Source organism: Poeciliopsis prolifica, unplaced genomic scaffold (assembly GCF_027474105.1).
Source record: "Poeciliopsis prolifica strain line A6 unplaced genomic scaffold, Auburn_PproV2 SCAFFOLD024, whole genome shotgun sequence".
Classification (NCBI taxonomy): Eukaryota; Metazoa; Chordata; class Actinopteri; order Cyprinodontiformes; family Poeciliidae; genus Poeciliopsis; species Poeciliopsis prolifica.
Window position 1 is genome coordinate 3,077,298 of NW_026562399.1, and position 25,092 is coordinate 3,102,389.

At 37.7% G+C, this 25,092-nt stretch overlaps 1 protein-coding gene across 2 annotated transcripts in view; it reads left to right on the forward strand.

Annotated features, from left to right (window-relative positions):
- LOC129370484 (F-BAR and double SH3 domains protein 2-like) overlaps nt 1–25,092 on the forward strand; it is a 32,195-nt gene that overhangs the window by 3,225 nt on the left and 3,878 nt on the right. Inside the window, exons 2-17 of one of the 2 annotated variants that reach the window (XM_055046504.1) lie at nt 97–194; nt 3,679–3,724; nt 6,615–6,691; nt 7,360–7,504; nt 9,856–9,989; nt 11,281–11,335; nt 11,410–11,538; nt 11,635–11,757; nt 13,394–13,489; nt 19,768–19,884; nt 21,905–22,003; nt 23,575–23,727; nt 23,871–24,005; nt 24,097–24,180; nt 24,461–24,644; nt 24,723–24,943. In XM_055046504.1, coding sequence (XP_054902479.1) covers nt 97–194; nt 3,679–3,724; nt 6,615–6,691; nt 7,360–7,504; nt 9,856–9,989; nt 11,281–11,335; nt 11,410–11,538; nt 11,635–11,757; nt 13,394–13,489; nt 19,768–19,884; nt 21,905–22,003; nt 23,575–23,727; nt 23,871–24,005; nt 24,097–24,180; nt 24,461–24,644; nt 24,723–24,943 — 1,896 coding nt within the window. The other variant, XM_055046505.1, reaches the window with a different exon arrangement.

Genomic DNA, 25,092 nt, shown 5'->3' on the forward strand with positions numbered 1-25,092 from the left:
TTTTGGCATCTGGAGTGTCATGGAAACCTGCCTTCAGGAGGTTTGTTAGCCATTTCATATCACAGCTGGTTTGGTTTGGTTTGGTTTCCCTGCCAGGTAAGGCTCACCCAGGAGCTGAAGCACACTCAAGCCGAGCAGATGAGCCAGTTACAGATAAAACACCAGACAGAATGTGACCTGCTGGAAGACCTGAGGTAAGCACGCCGGTTCACACTAGGGTTTGGATCATGAATTACAATTCGTTTAACTTTGTCTTTAATGCACATTTGTTTGAGCATCTGAAGCATTTAAGTGGAAGAAAACAACAAAATGAGTAAATCTGCAAGAAACCAAGACTTTTCTACAGCACTATGTAGTCTGAGGTAGTTTTTCTTTTTCTTCTTTTTCCACTTTTACAAACTATGTGTAAAATTGATCCAAACTTCAAGGTCTAAATAAATCACCAGATCTTTAAAGTATCTAATAGGGTTTCAAACTTTTAATGTGAAAACCAGGGATCCATCCATCCACTTTTTTCACTGATATATTAGGTTTAGTATTGGCTGATACAATCCAATACAGAAGAACAGCCCTGAATTGACTTAAAATGTTTTTTTTTGTTTCCTAAATAGACATAGATTCCCTAAACAAGTTTCTTTGATATGTCTGTGCCAGTACAGCTCTCCTAAATGCGCCTGTGTCTTCACAAGTTTGGTGAAGCATGTAAAAAACACAACTTGAATCTGTTCAGTCAGTGCAGTTAGCCAATGAAAAATAAAAAAAAATCTGACAAAAACAAACTGCAGCAAACCTTCGTTCTAAAGGTTCAGGAAGTGCAATTAGAAATCCTAAAAATAATATAAAGAAAATAATGTTTTTGTTATACACAGAGCACAAAGTGAAGAATTAGACTGAATAGATCTGTCCTCATGGATTGGGAACGAGAGGCAGCCTGATCTAGAATTGTATTCAGTATCAGGATGAATACAGATATTAATATCAGATTGTTGCATTTCCACTTTAAAGTATCTAACAGGGTTTCATCTGCAACTTTTTAACGTGATTAAAATGTGAAAACTCAGTGGAGATCAACTGTTTGTGTCTGAAATGTATAACTCAAACAGATCAGGCTGGATAACGCCAGGACCTGTAAACCCACGCAGGAAGCTTCAGCTGCCTTCACGTGGAACACTTTCCAGGCTGAAAAAGCCAAAAGGTTGCGGTGATGTTTTGTGCTAAGCTGCTGATCTCTGGCTCCCCGCTTCCTGACTGTGGTCGGTGCTGGCGCTCCGGCCCTCTCAGCAGCTGGAAGTTAAGGTCACAGAGAGCTGCCAGATGTTCCCGCCTCCCCAAGTCATTCGCCGCGGGAGGTTCTGTAGCTTCACTCAATCAGAAACAACATTCCTCTTTCCACTGAAGTGATTCAGCAAATTGGAAGCTGCTCGTGGTTGTCAGCAAAAGCTCTGCATGGGAAAATGGCAGGAAGCGATGGAGGAGGGGAGAGAGAGGGAGCGATGGAAACGGGGCGGAGAGGAAGAGGCGGAAGCTCCCAGGAAGTACGGCAGATTGTTTAGAGTCAGGGTGGAGCAGGCGGCCAAGTCTTGACACGTTTAATGACTTAATGATGATTTTGCTGCAGGAGTTTTTCCCAGGGCACTGACCTCGCTTCTTTTCTTAGACGTTTTCACAAGTCTGGCTCGAGTTGTCATTATCCCGATTACATCTGCGTTATAAACAAACCAGAAAAGCTTTTAAAGCCACCAGGTTTCTCAGAGCGTCGTCTGATCTGTTTTTAATGCTCCTGAAACCTGCTGGAACGTGTTAATTGAACAAAAACAAACCAGAATGAGCACGTTCTGAGGCAGAGGATTCAGTGAAAATGTTTTACAGTCTGACCAATTAACCATCTGACCATAAATTGTGGTGGTTGTGAAAGGAAATTAAAGTAGGAAAACATTGTTACAAACTAAATGCAAAAACGGGAGAACTGTTAGAATTTCAGCTCTTGAAACGTTTGCAAGCAAACAGTCACTCATAAAAATCAGATTTTCTGATAAATATTGATATAATATTGAATTATATTTGAGATCTCTCTTTTCACAGCTCTGTTTTGGTTTTGTTTCATGATTGTTTTAAGTTGTGGCCAGAAACCACAAATAAATGTGCATTTTGGTTTCGGTTGAGTAAATATTTTTGACCCCACAATATGCATGTAGTACAGCTGAGTAAGGCTTTGTTTTACAATAGAAACAGACAAAATGACACAGCAACCCGTTATCTACATTTAGTGGAAATGAAACCTTCATCACTTTGCAAATATTCAACAGCAGAATGTGATGTCTGCATGTTAGAGGTAAATAACCATGAAAGTCTTAAACAGACCCAAGATTAGCTGAACATATTGGCCCGAATATGTTGTAATTTTCCAATTAATCTAAAAGTTGTTTGTGATATGTAAAAACTCATAAATAGTTCAAAAATTGTAGAGCTTTGTTATATATTACGGCTGCGGAGGTCTCCATCTTTTCACCCCTGCAATGCATTCTGGGCCGATGTGGACTAAAGTCTATTCACAAACTCAAGAAGTCAAGGAAGCCAACAAAACGTTTGGATTGAGGCAAACTGTTTGAAAGGTTTCATGTGCTGTTGTGAAGTTAAATCAGAAAAAGAAAAGAAGAAAAAAAAAGACATACGCTCACAAGCAAACAAAGAGGATGGGAGTTTGGGGACTGTTTTGATCAGAGATCCTGGTCGACTTGTGCAGATCTGGACGAGTCTGTAGACGGGCGGAGAGGCAGCTGGTAAGACACAGGCTGTATTGTTTATGAGATCGGACTGCAAGGTTCCCCATGTTCCTCCAGCCGGGCCTCCAGTTCTGCCCGCTCATTAACACCCATTAACAGCAACATCTGAACTGAAGCGGTGGGTTGTGACGTTGATTGATTGATTTTTATGATCTTACTGATTGTTGTGTTGTTGAATAGTGGATTTGGGTCTTAAGTTCAACTATTAATTTATATTAGATTAAGAAGAATAACAACTTGAAGCTATTTATATTTTTAAAATAAATATTTATGACTAATATTAAAAAGTAGATGTTTTTATATTTAAATAAATGTAAATAATATGTAATTGTAAATATTAATTTGAAATGCACCATAAAGTTAATGAACTTAAGTTTAGTTACTTGTTCATTTAACTTTAATTACTTTGTGGGTTTGATTAATATTTCTCATAGTTTGTGTTGTAACTAAGTGAATGCTCTCAAATACATCAAATTTATAGTAACATTCACTGTCCCTTCACACACACCACTGGCTAAGCTCCTCCCTCTTCTGAGACCATAACTACATCTGCTTTTATCCCACAGAGTATTTTTACATTCTTTACTTTAAAGTCCATTTTATGCACTGAAAGTTTCTGATAAGAGTTTACACCATGGCTCCAAGTTGTTGTGGTTTATTATCTCAGGCAGCCACTGGGTTATAACAATAACCTGAACATTATGTGATGTTAAACTTGTTTTGTTGCACCTCAAGTGCAAAAAAATACATTTTTTTTTCACCAAGCTGCATAGAATCTATAAATTAAAGGCAGCAAAGTCACATTTAAATGACCAGCAGTAGCTCTCTGTTTGATGTGGTGTCTGACAGTTAATTGTTCTGGATCATCACTGCTGTTTCTCTTTCGTTTCTGCAGGACCTTCAGTCAGAAGAGGGCAGCGGTGGAGCGGGACTACGCCCAGGTAAATGAAAATGCCGACGCTTCTTAGCGCCACCGCCGGAGCGCCTTGTCATTTGGGACGCTAAAAATAAATACTTGTTTGCGCCCTCGAAAGACACCATCTGACATCTGGGCCGAGGATGTGGCATTTAAAAACACGGTTTTGATTCACTTGTGGCCAGATAAGCCATGAAAGTCGACAAGCCTCATAAAAAACATCCCAGCTTCCAACTGCTGGTCCGGTATCTGACTTCCTCCTTGCTGTCTTGTTGATTTTTTTTTTTTTTTATGGTTCTATGTTTTCTGCCCCCCTCTTCCTGAAGACATGATTGGGATATTTGGAAATTCCTCTGTGTCGCAGTTGACTCTGGTTTTCAGCCCAGTGAGGAATCTGTTCCAGAGCTGTAAAGAGTGGCGCCATGTTTGTAGTTTTCAACCAAACAACCCACATCTTAACGCTGATTTTTTTTTCTGTCTTTTATTTTGTGTCCATCTGTGTAATTAAATTTAACATCACAAGAGCATGTATTTATTACCATATTTATTAAATATTATAAAGACTCATTGCTTAGCAATCTCATGAGCCCAATAATTTCCATTTGCATGATTTATCATTTTTGGATGATAAAAGTCTTCAGTCTGGTGCTTTGGTCTCAACAAGCTCTTTTTTTTTGAAGGACAATTTTGTTTCCAGAGACTTAATTCATTTTATTTGTTGTTTCTGTTGGATTTTTTTCAAGTTTATTTTGGATATTTAAAATGTCTTTCAGTTCCAGTGTTAAAGGTTCATTAGAACTTAAAATTTATTGATTTTTGAGAATGTGGCTTAAAGCTAATTATAAAATATAAATACATAAGACCAAAAAAATATTTTTAATGTATAAATGTGGGGCTGATGCACAGTTTATGAAAGTAGTTTAAAGTATCTGCTCTCAGTATGTGGGTGGTGCTTCATGAATTACTGCATCAATGCAGCGTAGAACGGAGGAGATGAGCCTGTGGTTCTGCTGTGTTATGGCGCTGTGTGTGTGATTAATACTGAGTTTATATTCCCTTTCACAGGGCAGTTCTTCTGTTCGGTTCATGTAGCTTCTTGTTGCCTGCTTTTATCAAATCAGCTTTTATTTAGTTTATTGAACTCAACTAAATATGCCAAGCATTTAAAGAAATTTAGGCAGAACAGTTTCAGAGCCACTAAATACACCATTTGTCAATTAATAAAATGATAATTAGTTCTCCTTCAGGGAGGAGCTGGCTGTTTTTCTAGTGTTAACTAGCCTAATCTGTTGGTTATGTCTGATTGTTTATTCAGTGTTTGAATTGAAGTAGGTCACACCGTCTCTGGAACAGTTTGCTCTCTTTAGCAGCTCTCCTCCTTTCAGACCCGTCTCTTATTTTCATCTGTCTCTTACACCTGCAGGCGGCTTCGGCTGTCATCCATTGCTATTCACATCACACGCTGCGGTTAAGAAGCCCTCCTCTGTGTGGCTCTTCCTCTGCCATTCAGGGCGTCCATTAGTCCAGCTTAGTCCGTGATTGTCCCTCTATCTGAGGCCACAGTGATGGCGTCTGTAGCAACTTTGAAGCTTTGGCAGCCGGATTGCCCAGATCAGTGAGTTCACGGCTGCTGCCTCGCCGGCTTCAGGACCGCATAAACCGGCCCTGTCCTGTAGAGGTAAAGCGAGACAGATGAGCGCTTGTTGGGCCTTAAAATAGTTGTTTTCTTTAAAAAAAATAAGTAAAATTAAGAAGAAAAAGTAAAATTAAATAGAAAACCTGTTTCTATTTGGAGCCAGAAGTGAAGCAAACGCATTGTGCTTTTGTCAGTTCTGTCTGTTTGAACAGCGAAGCCTCAGACTGCTGGACAGATTTATTTTTGGTGAAATCTCTGGCACTTTCCCAAAACAAATTGTGAACTATTTTGAAAGAGCAGATTTATACTCTTTTAAAGCTGCGGTATGTAACTTTTATAAAAAATATTTTTTTTACATATTTGTTGGCATCAGATTTTAGCAGTTGGAGGATTTCAATCCATTTTTCCCGCTTGCGCTAGGTTAGCACATTTGGTTTGGTTGTATTTACTCGAGGTGCAGAAAAAATAAATTCTACAAGGAATTGATTCAAAATGCTCAAGTGTTGTATTTAAAATGTGTTGTATGCCTTTGCTGCTCTTATTTGTGAGCATTTTTCATATCACTTTACACGTCCAGGTAGCCGCTGTATATATTTTGAATAAGTCTTAGTATTTTTTATTAAAGAAAAAGCAAGGAACCTAAGCTAGTCTAATTGTAGTAATTTGAAGGGGCAGGATGTATATTTTCAAGGCACATAGTGCCATTTTATAGCATAATCAAATTAATATGTTACCTTCAGTTGTTAAAAATATTTTGAATTTATCAAATATGACATAAAGGACTTTTTTTTTCCTGATTTAAGACCTTGAAATTAAGACTATGCTTCTTTAAAAACTCCCGGTTTGTCTGAAAGCCCGCCCCCACAAAGCCATCACAACTCTGCTTCTGTTTTTAAATTCCACAAACATGAATTGCATTGACCAAAATGAATGATTCTAATAAATAACCTCTGTGCCGATGTTTAACCTGAAGGTAATTCAGGTTAAACAAAAGCTGAGACTCCACAGATTCCAACATTATGCGTCACAATGCTCCACACCAAAGCTGCTTCAATTAACTACCGCAATAAAATTTGTCTTATTCTTTGTCTTAAGACATTTTTGCTAGTAAACAAAACTACTTTATGATTATCAACTTTAGAGCTGACCACTAAAATTCAGCTTAGGTTTGAAGCGGTTACAATGATGGTTAACTTTAATATGGTTACATTTATTGTCAACGTCTTTGTTTTTTTTTTTTTTTTTCTTCTTTCTTTCTTTCTTTCTTTCTTTCTTTCAGGCTCTACAGAAGTTGGCCAATCAGTATCTGAAGAGGGAATGGCCGGAGATCGTTGCAGAAAAACCAGCAGATCACCGGTTGGTTCAGTTTACTGTGCTTTCTGTGATTGTTTGCTTCTGTCTGTCATAAGGTAGAAGTGCTTCTATGTTTTTTAGTTTCATACCTGAACTTATTGCGCAAACATTTATGGGCAGGTGTTTTTTTTTATTGCCATTTCTATTCCTTTCTTCCTGATGAGAAGTAATATGCCACTCAAGGACGTTTGACTTTATCAGTACATTTATTACTGTTATAGAAGCTTTATTTTAAGTTTGTGAATTTTAGTACTCTACATTTATTTTCTTAAGATTTAAAATATTTTGCTTCAAATTGTTCCTTAAAACACAATATTTCAACTTAGGACCAATAAAACCTGTTCCTATAAATGAAATATGATTTTATTTTACATCTTGTGTTGAAGTGTCAGAAAGAAGGAATATCTTGGAGGTTGTTCTCTGAGATTTTATCTAAATGACTTCATAACTTTATTATGAAACTTTATCATAACTCATTAACTTTATTAACTCAAAATTTTGTTTCTGCACAGAAAATATGAACATTTTGCATGTAAGGTTAAAAAAACAACACAAAAACAAACAGAAAATTACCCAGTGTGCTTTTCGCTGACTGCACAGAAATGACACAAACCAGTTGCTCAAAACCAGGAGTCATTGTTTCCTACATGTTTGTCCTTCTTTCTCTTCAGGAACATGTTCTGTGTGTGGAGAGCGTACCTGGAGGGCACCGTCCAGGCCACGCAGTCCAGACTCAGCGCCTGCGATAACTACAAGCTTCAGGTCGCAGACGCAGCCAAGACGGCACGGCTGCAGAAGGAGCAGCAGCTCAGGAAGGTAATTCAGGTTAATTACACGACTGCAGCGGTTTCACTCACTCCTGGCTTTTTTAGGTCAAGTCAAGTTTATTTGGAACACGTTTCAGCAACAGTGACATAAAGTTTTAAGAGCTTTATATCATAAAAGCGTCATACGGTGACCAATTATGAAACATGCAATAAACATGACGTTTTGTCAAATGTCGTCATCAAAATGATTCAGCAAATACACATCAAATATATTGATCTATGTTCCAGTCATTAATCAAAAGCAGCTCTGAACAGCTGAGTTTTTAGCCTTGATCTAAAGGAACTCAGTGTTTTGGCTGTTTTGCCGTTTTAAGGAAGTTTGTTCCAGATTTATGGTGGGTAGAAGCTGAATGCTTCTTCTCCATGCTTGGTTCTGAGAATGCAGATGCAGAAGTCCAGAGAGGTCTGGAAGGTTGATACAACGACAGCTCTTTTGGTGCTAAGCCGTTCAGTGATTTATGAAATAACAAAATGATTTTAATCTCTATTTTGTGAGCTGCATTGAGCCAGTGGAAGGATTTTAAAACTAAAGACAAACACATGGCTGGGTTTCTCTAAATCTTTCTGGAACAGTCATCCTTTAATCCTGAAAATGTTCTTTAGGTGATGAAAGGCTAACTTTGTAATTGCCTTTATGTGACTCTGAAAGTTCAGCTTTGAGATTTCAGCCCTGATCACGAGTTTGTAGCTGTAATAACTGAAGTTTTTTAATGCTCCAATCCCGGATCTATTAAGACTTTTATTTTAGGTAAACTTTAAACAAACTTTAAATTTTCAGTTAAACTGTGGAGATGTTTAAAGACGTTCACACTTGGTGATCTCACTGTGTGTCACATTTGATAACGGAAGATGAAGTAAGATAAATATGTTATCGTTCCCTTTTCAACCAACCACAAAAAGCAATTTTCTTACTGAAGAGCACACCCACAAAATCACAAAGTTGTTTCTGGGTTCTGCTTCTTTCATCAGAGCAGAACTGAGATGAGGTTGAAACTGTGACCCGGTCTTTAAAGGTTGTGTCCCAGATGTCAGAACTAGCCTAATTCTACCCATTATGCTTCATGATGCGCTACACTGATGTTTAAAGAGGGAGGTTTCAGCAGTTTACTGAAAGGCACGCGATCATTTGGGAGCAACCGCGGCTAATAAAAGCAGTGGAAAAAGAAGATTAAAGAGGTGTTAATTAGAGTCACTAAAATACAGCGTAGTTTGTGTGAAATAATCTGTCATGACCCACAGCTTTGAGAAGCAGATACAAACAAGTGTGTTTTTTTCCAGTTGAAGGTTTATGTATACAACCTTCAAGAGGAGCTAATATAATACAAATGACTTTTGTGAGCTTCATGTCATCTTGGAATTATCAAAAACATACCTGGAGTGTTGCTTTGATGACTTCATGCATGTTTGAGAAAACCTTTCATCTCCATGGCCTTAAAAGGGCTTTGTTATGTATTTTCCACAATTAAGTAACAAGATTACTTTCAGTTGTTTATATTAACATGATTTAAAATAAACTTTACTTTGCAATTAGAGTGGGCTTGTATTGTATTGTTTATCATTTATCATGATAAATTTCTAGTTATAGTAAGAATTTTTACTTATCGTTGCCACAATAAATTCCAATTAATGAGGTTTAAAACCCACTAAAACTGTACTGATATTTGTATCTGGTGAGAGTATCAACAAATATTAAAACAGTTGAAAATATGACCAGTACAACATAGAAATCAGTCCCTCCAGTATTTTCAGTCGCTTTTGCGATGTCAAAATCTGCTGATTTTGCAAGAACTTCCACAATTGCAGAATTGCAAAAACTAGAGAAACTGATTGATGTAACTTGGCTGTAAACAGATAAAAACTGCTTTGATAAAAGATAATATTGTTGTTTGAGATCATTTTGAAATAATATAATAGTAATGGCATAATAATGCAAGAACACATTCTCAAATATCAAACTTTAAATTCTGATGAACAGTTAAGTTTTTTTCGATAAACAGAGAGAAAATATAAAAATATTAATTTATGCAAATGGAAATCATTAAGCTTGTTTTAATTTGTCATGGGATTCATTGATTTATTGCTTATTGCAACAGGCCTGGTTGCAGTGTGACAGAACGTGAAAGGCTGTTCCTTTTGCTCAGAAACATTAGAAGAGCCGCTCTCTATTTCACTGCTCACACCTCACAAAGCTGCTCTTGTTTGCCGTCTGCGTTCGGGTGATGCCTCCGTGTCTCCTGCATGTCACACATATTAAGCTGTTTTATGTGCACTTTGATAAAGAGCATTTGCATGCTTTTCCAGGTGGATTAATCATTTGCATGAATGTGTTTGGTCCCGCAGTGCATCGAGCAGCTGACGGTGATCCAGGCGGAGCTGCAAGACTCGGTGAAGGAGCTGAGCAAGAGCAGGAAGAAGTACCAAGAGGCTGAGACCATGGCGCAGGCCGTCCGGGAGAAGACCGAGCTCGAGGCCAAGTACGACAGATCCAAACCAGCATATTCGAATGCTCACAGAGCAAAGCATTTGTTAAAACTACTTTCTGTTGAACTCCAAAATGCTCAAAGCTAGAACATCACGGTGCAGAATTCTCATAAAATTCCCATTTCATTCACACTTCCCAGCGACTGATTCACTCCCTGGCTGGACACGCCAGAACTTGTGCTCTTCAGCCAGATCTGCAGATATAAAATCTGCTTTTTCATGAGTTTCAAACAGACAAAATGTCTCAGACGAGTCCAGGAAGCTGCCCATCTGCTCATCATCCTGGCACAACATAAGCAGCTGGCACCGAGACTCGCTGCATTTCTGACATTTTTCTGCCCATCGGGAACGTTTTTAAAAAGCTGCGGCTTGACTTCATAAAGAAATGCATTCAGGAGGAATTACCTGCAGCAGAATATCCTGTTCTTGTATCAGTAATACTTTCTTTTGGAAGCTGTGAACAAACATGTCACATAAATCCTTAATTTATCTCAAAACAGTCTCTTTCCACACAAATAATGAGGAAAAATGTTTCTTAAAAAAATAGTTTTCCAGTTTTTTTTAACCTCTGTGACACAAATATATAGCAATCAAGATGTTTTTCTGTCAATGTTAGTGAATATTTCCGTTGCTTCTCTGTGTCAGGTAAACGCCCCACAAACCCCTCATGTCTACAAACAGCAACAAGATGGAGACGAACATCAGTTAATCGGTTAATATTAGTACCAATATGTTCTAAAAAAATAAAACCAACATCAGCCATCATAGGTGGCAATAATGATGATTTGTGTCAGTGTAGAGGTAAATTGGGGTCATAGAGATTGTTAAAAATAATTGTTTTGAAAAGAAATTGAAGCTAAAAAAAATGATACAAGCATTTATTTTTAGTTGCTTGCAAAATTGCCAAAATCTGCCAAATATATCAATTGGTTTTTCATATTTAATTATGATGGACCATTTGTGTTTTTGTGGCTGAAAGTGAAAAAAAATAATAGAAAAAGATTTGAAAATAGAATTCTGAACAACTTTTCAATTTGAAAGGTTTTATTATTCCTGTTTTTTCAGTGTGCTTTATGTTCAACTTCTCTCCATATGCATCCCGAGTTTTTAGGAGTCAAAAGTAAAAGCAACTTTGCTCAGCACTCCTTATTAATCACTTACCTGTACTTTCGCTTCAACTAGCTGTTAGAAATTTTGCTTAATTGTTTTAATTTAAACCACATTTTCACTGTAAAATAAATATTTCTATTGCAAGTTCCAACATCTGATTTGTATGTTTTTCAGATCAAAACTAAGTCTCTTCCAGTCGCGCTCCAGTCTCCAGAGGGCCAGTGTAAAGGTAGGATATTGACACCTTAGAAAAGCTCCTGCTTGTTAATTCAGCTAACTGTGTTTTTGGTGGTTTTGTCTCAGCTGAAAGCCAAGAGGAGTGAATGCAACTCAAAAGCAACTCATGCCAGAAACGACTATCTTCTCACCCTGGCAGCCTCCAACGCTCACCTGCAGCGCTACTACAGCGCAGACCTCCTGGACTGCATCAAGGTGCGGCCGCCGGTTCAAACCGGATTTGAACGACTGCGGATCCTCATGTCCCGCAGAGATTACAACACTTTCTGTTTTCCTCACGTGTTTCCTCAGGTGTTAGACGGTCGAATCTACGAGCAGGTTAAAGATTACCTGGTCTCACTTTGCCACACCGAGCTGGAAACGTACCAGGCGGTGCACGACTCCTTCAGCCACCTGCTGAGCAGCTCAGCCGAGGTGAGTTCGTTCTGCCCACACGTGGAATCAAACAGAGCATCACTTAATATTTATCTAAAAATAAATTATTGCATAAAGTGCTTCAGTTCTGACATAATGAGTTGAAGTTTAACTCTCAACAAAGCCGCCTTATCTAAAGTGTTTCAGCTTTGTGGTTGAAATATTGGGTGAGCTCAGAAAAACAGTCAAAGGTCAAACATGTGGGCACATTTCACTGTAGTTATGGAGGGCAACAGCTGCAGGAAAGAGAGCTGATTGTAACCATAAGATGAGCCTTTATTGCACCCAGGTGAAGGTTATTTAACAGATTCTAATACTGGAATATTAATGAGCCAAAGTGTTTACATTTATGTATTTGATCTAAAGTCTGGAAAACATTGAATTTGACTTTATTTTTCAGATTGGCTTCAGGGTAAAAAAGAAAATACCTTTCCTGCTTTTATCGTGTTCTAAAAGATAGAATTTAAAATGGTATGAATGACTGTTTACATTTGTTTATCATTTGAAACTTTGACTTGCCAAAACAAACTGGGTCTGGTTTGGGTGGTGGAGTATTAAAACCATGAGTATTAAAAACAAAATTAATGAGGCCATAGAGCACATTTTCTAAAAAAAAAAAAAAAAAAGTCATTTCTAGATTAATTTTACATCTTAAAGAAAACACAAAGTTTCTCTATTTTTAATTCACAGTGCTTTTTTCGATGTTAAAGTGTATTTTTGATGCTTTTATGACCGACAGTGAAACAATCCCAAGTTTAATAATCTTTGAGTCATAGTAATTTAAATGAATTCAGTGGTAAATTGTGAAGAGTTTTTGTTGAATAGATGAAAATGTGTAAACGTCGATCAGTTTAATGAACCTGAGCTGAACTCGGCTGCTTCAGGTTCTCCTGATGAACTGAAGCGGTTTGAGTTACTTGCCGCTGCTCAGTTACACGCTCCAAAGGCGCTCAGGTTTGTTCAGGTCACGTTGCATCTCTGGACCCAAAGGGGAATTTCTGTTTCTTCTCACCACAGTATGAGCAAATCATCAGAGCAGGAGAGCAAGGGAAGTTTATATGTAGAGCACAATTCAGCAACAAGGTAGTTTGAAACACTTCTCATGATCAAAACATCAGACTAAACATGTTGGAAAGTGATGGAAAGTTGTAAAGTCTAGAGGAAAGTCATGAATGTTTCAGTTCTTATTAATCAAATATTTTCAACTTTGATTTAAAGTGACTCACTGTTTCAGCAGTTTTGTGGTTTTCTGGATGTTTGTTCCAGATTAGAGGAGCAAAAAGACTGAATTCTGCTGCAGTAATCAATGCAACTAAACATAAACGCATGGGCGAGTTTCTCTAGATCTTTCTGGGTCATTAGTTCTCTAATGCTGGATATGTTCTTCAGGTGATAAAAGGCCGACTTTGTAACTGTTTTTATATGACTCTTAGGATTCACTCCACCCTTAGAATGAACCCTAGGTTGGAATGAACCCTAAAATGTGACTTCAGGCCTGATTACTAGTTTCTAGCTGTAATGACTAAAGCTGTCTGTTCCTCTTTAGGTCCAAAAATAATTAATGCACTTGGTCCCAGTTTTGGCACCTCCTGACATCTACTCAGTGTTTGAATTGCTTCTTGTTTGTAATGTGCAGCTTCTCCAGGAGTTTCACCAGCAGACGTTTGTGCAGAAGAATCCTATGTTTCAACAAGCCTCAGATTTCCTGTATCAGCCCGTTGACTCAGATAAGGTAAATGCTGGTTTTCTGTTATTTGTCTGCCCTTCCAACTTTACAGTCATCTCCGTCATGAGAAAATTAAAACTGTAATTCATTTCAATGCACATTTTAGAATTGTCCACTTCTCTGTAAGCTTGCTCAGTTCTTTAGGTCTGCACTGCCAAAACCTCACATATTAACCTATAGGTGTGTAAAGATTCATGTATTCATGCTTTCAGGACTCTTTGGGTCGCCTCAAATGTGTACAGAACGACTCCAGTGTTGTTTTAAACCTGTACACACCCAAAAGGTTTATGTGCAGAACTAATGGTCAGAATCTGGGTTTCCATCTGCAGCTAGAAAAACGGAACAGGAAAAGTCAGAGGGAAGATTTTATTTTGCAAGTGAGGTGTTCAGTTCCACCATTTATTCATTGTTGAATCACAAAACTGTACCAGATAGATACCCAACTGAAACTGAAAAACAATACACATAGATTTACTACATGTATTTACAGTATTTGTTTCTGTTTGTGGTGTTTATGGCTTTTCTCAGTCTGGAAAAGTCTAGGATTTTCTATGACCATTTTTCAAAAATGTGTGAATAAAAGAAAAATAAATAAGGAAAATTGACAATTTATCATTATGTTTGGTTTTTCAAAGGAAAATAATAATATGAATTTTACTTTGGTTTATATTTTAGTGACACTTCTTATGTTTGACTAAAACATCATAACTTTAATTTTAAACACTTTAGCCATCATTATTTTAGTTTTTGACTTATAGACTCAATCTACTGTCATTCAAAGTTTGAAAAAAGTCCATTTAATGAGTTTTTCAACTTTAAACAACTTCAGATTCAAGTTGGACAGGGTTTGGTAGAAATGACTCAAAAATGCTATTTTTGGGAATTTTTACAAACAAAATAAGGGTAAAAGTAACTTTATAAACTGCTTTAAACATGTATTTTTACAGTTTGATGCTTCAATCTTTATTAGACTAGTAAAAGAGTTACAGATGTAGAAGTAGAGCTGGTCTGAGGGGGTCTAGATCCCAAACAGGGAGTGAAATCAGAAAAAACATGAGGTGATTTTGGCAAATTGTTGATTCAGGATGTGTGGAAACCAGAGGTCTTCACAAGTCATTTTTTTAAGTCTTTAGGGCACAAGTCCAAGTCAAATCTTATTTTTGGGACTTCAGTGCAACTTGAGTCAGAGTCTCGAGTTTGAGACTCATGTTTCATTCTTGAGTCTCAGCAGATTGAGGTGAATATTTTATGGTTGAGTATTAGGAAGGTTAATATCACTAGAAAGCTATCTAGAAATTTGAGTCTGGAAAAGCATTGGCTTTTGGAATGAAAACAATTCAGTTTAAGGTAGGTACTTCTGACTTTATTCTGATATTAATCTTGGAAATTTCCATAGAGCAAATTTAAACATTTCTAAAGAAAATGCAGCTTGGGAAGCAGAGATACTTGAAACGCTATTGGCTGATGTTAGCAAAGCCACCCATCCAGGAGCGACGGTCCAGCCTTACCTTAAATTTTTGTGCAGCCAAATTTTAATATACTTATATTTAAAGCGGTTCTCCTCTGCCATTCTGTCTGCCATTGTTACAGACACAAAATATTTACTTTGACATTGAATTTTGGGAAACTCCAGACCGGTCCTTCAAGTCCCTGAAAAAGGAGAATGCATGTGTATTATAATTTGCTGAATCACACCTGTATTTTTTTAAGGATTAGTTTTAATCATCTCACTGAAAGACTACAAAAAAATTATATTTTTAACTCAACCAATCACAAAGCTTTAAAGTAGTTTCTATCTTCAAGAAAGAATAAAGTTTTATCTTGATTTGTACAGTTTGGGATCCAAGGTTTTCAACCATTGATGCAGAAGTTTTTGTACTTCATTTGGTTCAAACCGTGAAAATAAAATTTATTCCACTGAATATTGTCTTGCATAATCAGGGAGCATGCCAATTTGCACTTGGTCATTATTTATTTGGTAATTATATGATCTGCTAAAGCAGTTGCCCCAGTTAAAGCGATATATATACGTTACATGTGACCTGGTCAGATTTCCATGGAAAACCCCCAGAGGGGTAACGGACCACGCTGGCAATAAACCATCATCTGCTGCTGGATTGTAGCTCTTATTTTACACCCAGTGATTACCTGTAGTGGTAAAGGTTGGTTGTGAAATCAGCTGAACTGTTCACGCTGTTTGTTTTCCATGTGCAGCTGTCACACAGTTAGCCGCTGCACAACTTCTCTGAAGTGTGGGAATAAAAGCTGACTGTCGGACTGCAGGACCAAATCTGGGTCATCGCTTCACGACAGCAACAACAGCTGTTGTTTGCCGAAGCTGTGAACGGTTGTGCCGACCCGTTCCGACACGGTGGAACGAGCCAAAACAAGCCATAAACCTGAGCTGGTGGATTTTAGTATATTACTCAAACTTTTTAATATGAGAACACTTATTCAATTTCTTAAAACACAAAATCACAAAAAGTTTTACACTTTTTGGAGCTGCTTGAAATTTTTGTAAAGTGAAATATTTTTAATGCCTCTTTAAGTTGATCAGCTTGGCTTTTTGAGTGATCAGAAAAGTTCCGTTTTCTTGGGCCTTTCATTAGTTTGCTCTTCGAAATGAGAAAGAGAAAAGAACATTTCAGAAAGGCAGGGAATAGCTACATGTACTGTATCTGCAAAATAACAGTGGAAAAGCTAGCCTATTAATATCCACCCAACAAAAACTGTTACCAAGATTTCCTGTGCTTATATCAGAAAATAGAAACGTGAAGTAAACTAGTTACAAAGTAACAATAGCTAAAATTAGCACTGAAATACAGCACTTAACTTGCATGAAAATTAAGTGCTGTTTTAATCTTGACATGGTTTCTGAGCATGTTAAGATTATTGTACAAAAATATGTCTTCTGCATTCTTGGTTCATGTGTGTGATTTTATACTTTTATCATGTTTGAAATAAATCCATAACTAAAGCAATAATGAGTAATGGAAAGATTTTATAACCTACCTCTATTTCAAATGCAGACAATGTAAACAAAAATAATGACAATAATATTATAAATAATAAATATTATAAATATTAAAATAAATTAGGGCTTAATAAATCCCTCTTACTGTGAGAATAACTCCAGACTTTCTGGAGAAACCTCTGTGCCTCTGTTTTTATAAGCCTGAAGCTTCGACGGCCTTCATGAAGAGTCTAATGAAGAGCATTGTTTCACTTGGGACCAGCTGTTTCTCATTGCTAAGTATTGCAACAGTGAGATTTAAATCAGAAACACCTCAGAAAGCATATTGATGCACAACCAGAAATACATTCATTTCCTGTTTTGATATGATTTCATTTTCTTCCATTATGTTTGCTTTGAGTTCTTCTTTTGTGAAATGTTTCAAGCATTTTTTTCTTGTAGTTTTGATGTTTATGGCTTCCGAAGGATAAAAACTCAGCCTATTTCATCATACTTTCTCCTTTCACTCAACTTTCTGAGTATTTTCTTTTGACGCTATTCAAATTTTCTGAGTGTACATGTAATTTTTTATTTATTTATTTTAACTTTGTCATGTTTTGAGATCCAAAGTATTAGGAAAACTTTGCAGACCTTAAACCTTTTTGTTTGAAACAAAAATAGATTCCCAGCTTCAGTGTTTTTTTTATTATTAGAAACACACTACCCTTTTTCTACTTTGTGGGTTTTATTGGAAAAATATAAAATAGTTGCTCTATTTGTTTCTTTTCTGATACAACAATTTAAAGTGTTTGTTTCACTCTAGTAATCAGACTTTTTGGTCAGAATGCAAAATTTTATCAGGATCTGAGAGAAAATGTGTTGAAATTACTTTTGTAAGCAGATGTTTGCAGATTTATTCACCGCTAAAAGTTTGTACTGACAGTTGTAAACAGCTTTCCCCCCACGGAAACGTTTCGCAGAAATCTCGCCCTCTCGTAAACAAAGTTTCCACTGGGTGTCAATCACTCCGGCTGTGTTTTGAAATCTTCATATTTATCATGTTTACCAGCAAATGGGACATAAAATCCTGAAAATATGAATGATTCAACTAATGCCAACAGCAGTTTATAGCAATATAAGGAAACGCATCCAACTGGGTTGTTAATGAAAACAACTTCAAGAAATCCTAGAAATCAGTGGATTACGAGAAGCGTTTGAATTGCGTTGTCTTTGTTTGGATTGATCCAAACATGTTTTGCATGTTTTTTATTAGGAAATTCCAACACAATGCAGCATGTGGAAGCGTTTACACTGAGCTCAGAAACAGCTGATGGGAGCGCTCACTCTGCTTAAACAATGCAGAAAGTAAAAAGGATACATGGTTCCGAAAGGGTTTCCTAGGGTTTTTTGGCATGTTGTGGTGGAAGTGAAACCCAGCAGCGAGGAGCTTTATTAATTGCATGATTGTTGCAACACAAAGGTGCAGCTGTTGAATAAGTTTGAAAATGTTGGAACAAGAAGAATGAAAAATGTTTGAATTTCCAGGTTTTATCTTCTTTTTCATCAGCTACAAGTTGAATCCATCCATTTGTTCTTCAATCCATCCATCCATCAAAGTTTTCATTTCAAGCTTATTGTTAAGTTCAGTATTTATGTTAGATAACTCTTTGTGGTTTTGACTGGTCATCAGAAATGAAGAATGTGAATCAAATCCATCCTAAAATGGTTTTATTGGACCTGCTATGAACCCCTTCACTGTTCCTTCACACATTTTTTCTCATTCACTTCACTTTGATTGGATGTGTTTTTTTTTACCCTGCTTTAAACTAACACTGGGTCCAAACATATTTTAGGATGTTCCTTTAAGATGAGCCTGGAGTTCAGATGTTCCCCTGATTTTCTAACGACTCATGAAAGAGAAGCAGCAGATCGCCCATCACTGGTGCTCCTTTTCTCCGCTGCTCCATTGGACAACACTGGACAATTTGTTCGAACTGCAAATGCTTGTGTTGTTTTGATTGGAGGCCAAACAAGCAGCAGCCTGTTCCTAAAGAAAACTTTAGTGGTGCAGCGCCTCCCTCCCTCTCCTCCCCCCCTCCTCCCCCCCCTGTCCAGCGCCGTTCGCTGCAGACGAGGGGATCCGGTGAGGAACAGAGCTGGATGGGAAGCAGGACGGGCCCTGTGAACGGGCCATCTGTGAAAAGGAGGCATTGTGTGTGTGTTTCATCAGAGTGCACTGACCTCAGCCCCCCACCACCCTGGCCTCTTCCCTCAACACACACACACACACACACACACACACATATGCACACACTGCCCTGATGTCATGTGGATTTATTTACTCAAAATGTAACGAAGAGAAAAGTCGCACCATAGACACACTGTTACATCTTAACCCTGTTCCTAAAGAATACTAACCCTGTTTTTTTTTTTTTAATCTTTCTGACTCAAAGATATTTTTTATTTTTATGAAACTAGGGTTTTATAAAACCCTAACATTACCTTGCCCTAGCAACAACATTAAACCAGTATGTCGTGATAGATGTGATTAATATCAATAGATGATACGTCTGATGGAATGTGCAATAATTCCACTGAATCCAGAACCGCACAGCATTCTGGGGGATGTAGGCAGGGGAAAGACTTTAGTCTCTCAGCCTCTCACAACCAGCTAAGTTACATTGGTAGGATCAACTAACTCCTTTTCTATTTGGTTACAGAGCAACAACCTTCTGAGTAACTCACTAACTCGCTCACTCTTTATAGAATACTAAAATAAAATTTTAGTATTTATATATTTTTTATTTTCATTGTGTGTGTGTATATATATATATATATATATGTGTGTGTGTGTGTGTGTGTGTGTGTGTGTGTGTGTGTGTGTGTGTGTGTGTGTGTGTGTGTGTGTGTGTGAAGCTTTTTATATTTTAAAACCATTTTTCTGTTTTTATGCATGTGTTGTCCAAAAATCCTATTTTTTATTTATTTTTATCATCATTATTATTCGGGAAGGAGAAAAACATAAAATATGTTTGAGCTCAGTTTGGTTTTCATGCACAGAAGCAGATGCCAGTAAGCTCCAGGCTGGAGTTGTGGGCAGCGATTTGTAAGTCTGGAATCAGACTAAAGGATAGAAATGACCTAAAATGATTTGCACATGTGCATCAGCGCCCTCCAGAGGAATACATTTATATCTTTTTTGGAAGAGCTGCTTCTTTTGGGGGTTTTTATCTTTGCAAAGATTTCTACATGAAAATTATACTTTAAGTTTGTCAACTTGATCATGTTTTCAGGATTTAATCTTTTTCATGCTGGTGTTTTTATGTCTCAGGTGATGGAGCTGCAGAAAGAGAGCGGAACAGCCGAGGAGCACAGCCTGGATAAAGAGGCGAGGAAGTGGGCAAGCCGCGTAGCACGAGAATACAAAAGCATTATCCACACACAGAGGGTGAGGAGGAAATCAAACACACCTTGGTGTCTCATATGCAGTCCTGTAAAAATATCACTTTTATCATTAACTGTTTGAAGACATCGCCACTTTTTTTCTCCCTGTCTGGAGATTCTGACTAATTATAGTCAGAATCACTACAATTATTTCTGTTTGCGAAAAAAAAAAACAGAAGAATGAGGAAAAAATATGAGATTTATTTATTAATTTCTTCAAATTCAGATGTTTGGTCTGATATAGATTTTTAAATTTGAAGTGCCTGAGCTAAAATGTGGAGCAATAGAGCTTAGAAATAAAACATCCGCTGGACAAATGTATATATAAATATCGTTAAAAGTCATCTGAATATAGAATGATGTTAGTATTTCCAGTTTTTACTGATTACTTTATCCAAATGATAAGAATCGGAGGGAATCGTTTTTATATTGATTTAGTTTTGAATTGCATATTTTATCTTTAACATTTTAGCAGTCAGTGATGTTTTTTTTTTTTTTTTTTTGCCTCATTGGCAGATGAATGCAAATTCATTCAAATGGCCATTTCACTTTTTGTGAACTCTTAAACTGTGTTGTAAAAAGGTTTTAATCTCTGTTTGGTTAAGGAGCAAATAAAGCACTAAAATTGACACTTTTTTTTCTTTAACAGAATGTATCAAATATCACAAACTGCATTGACTAATGTCCTTGTAGTGTAAGTTAACCTAGTGGATGTGAAATGGGTCTTTTTTTTTAATCTCATATTCCCTATTCCAACATCTTTCTGCTCTGTTTTCTAACCAAACTGTTAGTCAGAAACTTAAGGAGGAGCAGCAAAAGCAAATGAGGTGGATTAGCAAAGCTTTCCAACAACTGATGGCGTCACTCAGGACATGTTATGGTGGAGTATCGTCTCTGCTGTCTGGATATTAAGCTGTTAGCATGTCATAACAGTCATTAGGCTGTCATACACCAACAGTGTTCAGTCAGAGGCTTCTTCGTTCTCTGGCAAGACTGCTACTGGAGATCCCTCCTTTTCCCCACATCACCACCCACAATGACTTTTTAAAGTTTTGGATGATTTGAGCTGCAACATTTAGTTTCCCTTTGACGTAAATAAAGTACTTTTAAATTGAATTGAAGCCCAGAGGAACTGTATCCTGTTCGTCACACAGACTCTTCACCCGACTCGAGGAGACAATTACTCTAAACTTGTATTATTTATTGTTTCCACCTGTCAGTGGGAGCTTCAGTATCTTGTGCTCTACTCTCTGTGTCAGGTGTGAGACTGAAAATCTTATTGACATGCAGAGTATGTATTTATGACATAGAAAAATAACAGTCCTTTGCATTATTATTAATGGTACATCAATGAAATACACGACTCAGCCCATATTTAGTCAGTATATTATTAAAAACATACAAGGCTGCTAATATAGCTACCAAGCAAAAACAATATTGGTCACCTTCGGATTAAAAGCTCATGTTTAAAACCAAAGCAACATAATTATGTTTTGCATTTGGAATCAACACTTGTACATGCTTCGTTTGGGATTTTCTGGCGATATTGGGCCATTAAAGTCCAGGATGGCCGTAAAAATCCAGGATTTGTTTAGAGCTAGTATTTCCAAGATTTATTTTTTCTGCAAGATTTGCACTAATAATGGGAAATCATGCGGTTTAGATTTGTGGATCTAAAGAAACTCACACCAAAATTTGATTATGTTGTTGCTCAGCAAAATCAGTTTTCTTTACAGTTTTAACAGATATCTGTCCTTTGAGCTCCACTATGACGTGTTGTTTTCCTTCACTGAACTGGAATCTGTCCCTATTCCTGTTGAGCAGCAGAACATGTTAGTTTGGTTAAAAAAATAAACCCAGATGTTGTAAATTTATGCTCGATTAAAGCATAAATTTAATCCTGAGCGATGAGTCAGGTCAGTTTTATCACCTCTTTTATTGTCGGATGAGTCACATTTCTGTTGTCCACACTGTGGATGTCTGTGATGTAACCATGACGATGTTTCATCGTGGTTTGCTTTCAGGCCCTGGAGGAGTACGGGAATCAGGATTCGTCTGAGCAGAGTGGCGGCGAGGCGGAGACCAAGATGGAGGTGGCCCGGCAGAGTCTCCGGCGGTCAGAGGTGAAATGATAAAATCTCCTCTATGGGTGTTTTCACACCTGATAGTCTGGTAGACTCGGGTTGATTGGGGATCAGAATTGCAACATTTGTTACATTTCCAGGACTGTAGTTTGCACTCACACTACACTGTGTCAAACGACTCAAACTAACTGAAAAACCGGATCCCCCTGTCGCTTGTGGCGGCGCTGCACCAACACCTTCTGAAGGAAACGACACAAAAACCTTTGAAGAAGACAAAGAGTGGAGGCTGTTTTTGGTACAACATGTAGCAGGGTTCTCCTGGATCGAGCGCCAATTACAGCATTTAGTTCATCATACAAAGGAAACTTGTCCTTCGTGTCTCCTGAACTTCCACTTGTCCTTAGCATGTCATGTGTTGATGGCAAAGTCTTTTTCCCTTGGTACGGCACTGTGCAACTGTACATCTGACTATGAGACATTTTTTCCGCTAATGGTGGAAACTCGCATTTGTTATGGTTATGACACAGACTGCCCTGCCCTGCAGTCCATTTCCTTTCAACCGTGCAAGAGTTCTGCTCAACAGGATCGAGATTGAGGTTTTTAGGCGGATCAGAGTTCACATGTTTAGTGGAATTCAAATTTGTATTCTCACCTCCCAAACGAATCAACCTTTCTAGATAAACAAATTATAGTCTAATTGTTCTCAGGCATACTGTCTCCAGTACGCCATCTACTGGTTAGAGAGGTAAAGCGACATGCTACAGGTCTAATAAACCTTTCATTCATTCATGTGGAATGTCAAACATTTCCATTAGAGAAAAATATAAGCCAAAGCCGCTTTATTTGTACATTGCATTTCAGCAACAAGACAATTCTAATTGTTTTATGTGGTGAAAATATAAAAAAGGAGTAAATTGCAGTTGGAAAACTAAAACTATTGATGTTCCACTTGTTAATAAAAAGCTGGACTTTTATTCTAGATTTAAATGAACTCGGTTTTGATGCTGTGCGTTGACTAAACCATTCCTCTTTAGGTACAAATAGCTTAAGATTATGGTTTTAGTTTACAGACTCTAAAAATGGTAATTTGCTGAAAAAAAGCAACACAGAGCAGCAATTAAATCAGAAATATAAAAACAATGTTTACTTTTATTTTAAAAACCCTTGTTTTTCTGAAAACATGTTCTATGCAGAACTCCTCACCATTTTCAAATTCTGGTTCAAATTCTTCATCGGAAAAGATTCTCTGTTAAGAACCTTTTGCAATTCAGTTGCTGATAGGTTAATCTAAAACATAATGAATGGATCAGTGTACACCAAATAAATGCTGTTATTACATTTTAGGAAAGAATAATTTTATTTTCTAATTTAAAAGGGAATTCAATTATTTGTTTATTTGTATTCTTCTATCTTCTTTTTTATAAAAAGGCTCAAGTGGTTAATTAAAAATCTGAAAAATGTGCCAGTTTTGTCTCTGATTAATCATCAAAATAATCGGTGCACTAATAAATAACTAAAATAATTGTTGGTTGCTTTGCTAACTTTGCTGTGGAAGCTGTAAATGCCACATTGGTATGCAACTAAAATGGCCATTTATCATTTAATGGCAGACTGTGAAAGTGAAGGCTGAGGCCCGTTTGGACCTCCTGCGGCAGGCGGGAGTTGCTGTGGAAACGTGGCTGAAGAGCGCGATGAACCAGGTGATGGAGGAACTGGAGAACGAACGCTGGAACAACCTCAATACCCATGATCCTTCGCTCTCTGTAAGACCCCAAACCTGCCTTATTCAAGCAAATCTCAATGTTTTTGCCTGTTGTTACGGAAATGGCTCTAAAAACTGTTGGTGGAGTTTTTTGTGCTTAATTAAAGTAACATTCAGCAGAAGTGAAGATGTAATTTTTTTCAGGGAACTGCTGATCTGGAGCGGGAAGACGAGGAGGAGACAGAGGACAGCGGTGAGGTGTTGGACGACAGCAGCTCCAGTCCCTCCAGCACCCTGAAGAACTATCCTCTCACCTGCAAAGTGCTTTACTCCTACAAGGTAACAGAGAGCTGACAGAGCAGCTCAAAAAGCACAAGGTAAACAATTATAACAGAGAAAAACTGAAGTCAGTTTAATCTATTGCTTGCAGGCGTCTCAGCCAGATGAACTAACCATCGAGGAACAGGAAATCCTGGAGGTCATCGATGATGGAGATATGGAGGACTGGCTCAAGGTAAGATACTGCTAAGCTTTTATGAATCTGTATGTAGAAAGTTTGTGCATTCCTGTTTCGTTCAGGATGTTTAAAGGAGGTAAAAAAAATTGGCTATATATCTGCTCAATAGCATAATAAAAGAGATTTCTCTGCATAAATATAAAGGATTTATTATTTATACAGGAAAAAAGAAGTGAAAGCTGCCCGGCACACCTGGGTGCTCAGGAATCCCGCAGTTGAATTGAAACATGGCTGTGTTTTTACAGATATATATTTATTGACACTTTTATTTCTGCAGGCCAGGAACCGCAGTGGACAGGTCGGTTATGTCCCAGAAAAATACCTGCAGCTGCCGTCCTCCAACAGCCTGCTGAGCATGCTGCAGTCCCTGGCCTCGCTGGACGCCCGCTCCCACTCCTCCAGCAACTCCACCGAACCCGAGACCGAACTGTCCGCCAGCTCCATCAACGGAGACTCCAGCGGTGAGACTCACAAACCCAACACTACTGATGATCAGCATCAGACAAGCATATAAAATAACAATAATCTGTTTATATCAGTGTCGTTTGCGAAGGCTCTGTACGACTACGCTGGTCAAACGGCCGAAGAACTTTCGTTCCCCGAAGGCGCCATCATCCGCATCCTGAGCAGAGAGACTCATGAGGACGACGGTTTCTGGGAGGGGGAGTTTAACGGCGCCGTCGGCGTCTTCCCTGCCGTCCTGGTGGAAGATCTCACTGGAGTCATCGAAAACGGAGACGGACATAAAGAAGTGCTGCAGGTAGGCTGCTGATACTAAAACCCGCCCATATGGGCGCTTGAAAACTTTATGTACTTTATTTTCATACACATAAAAAAAAGACAGATTTTTTTTTCTCAATGTCTGAAGTTAAATCAGACTAAAACTTTCTTGTTTCAGTCAGTTAGAAT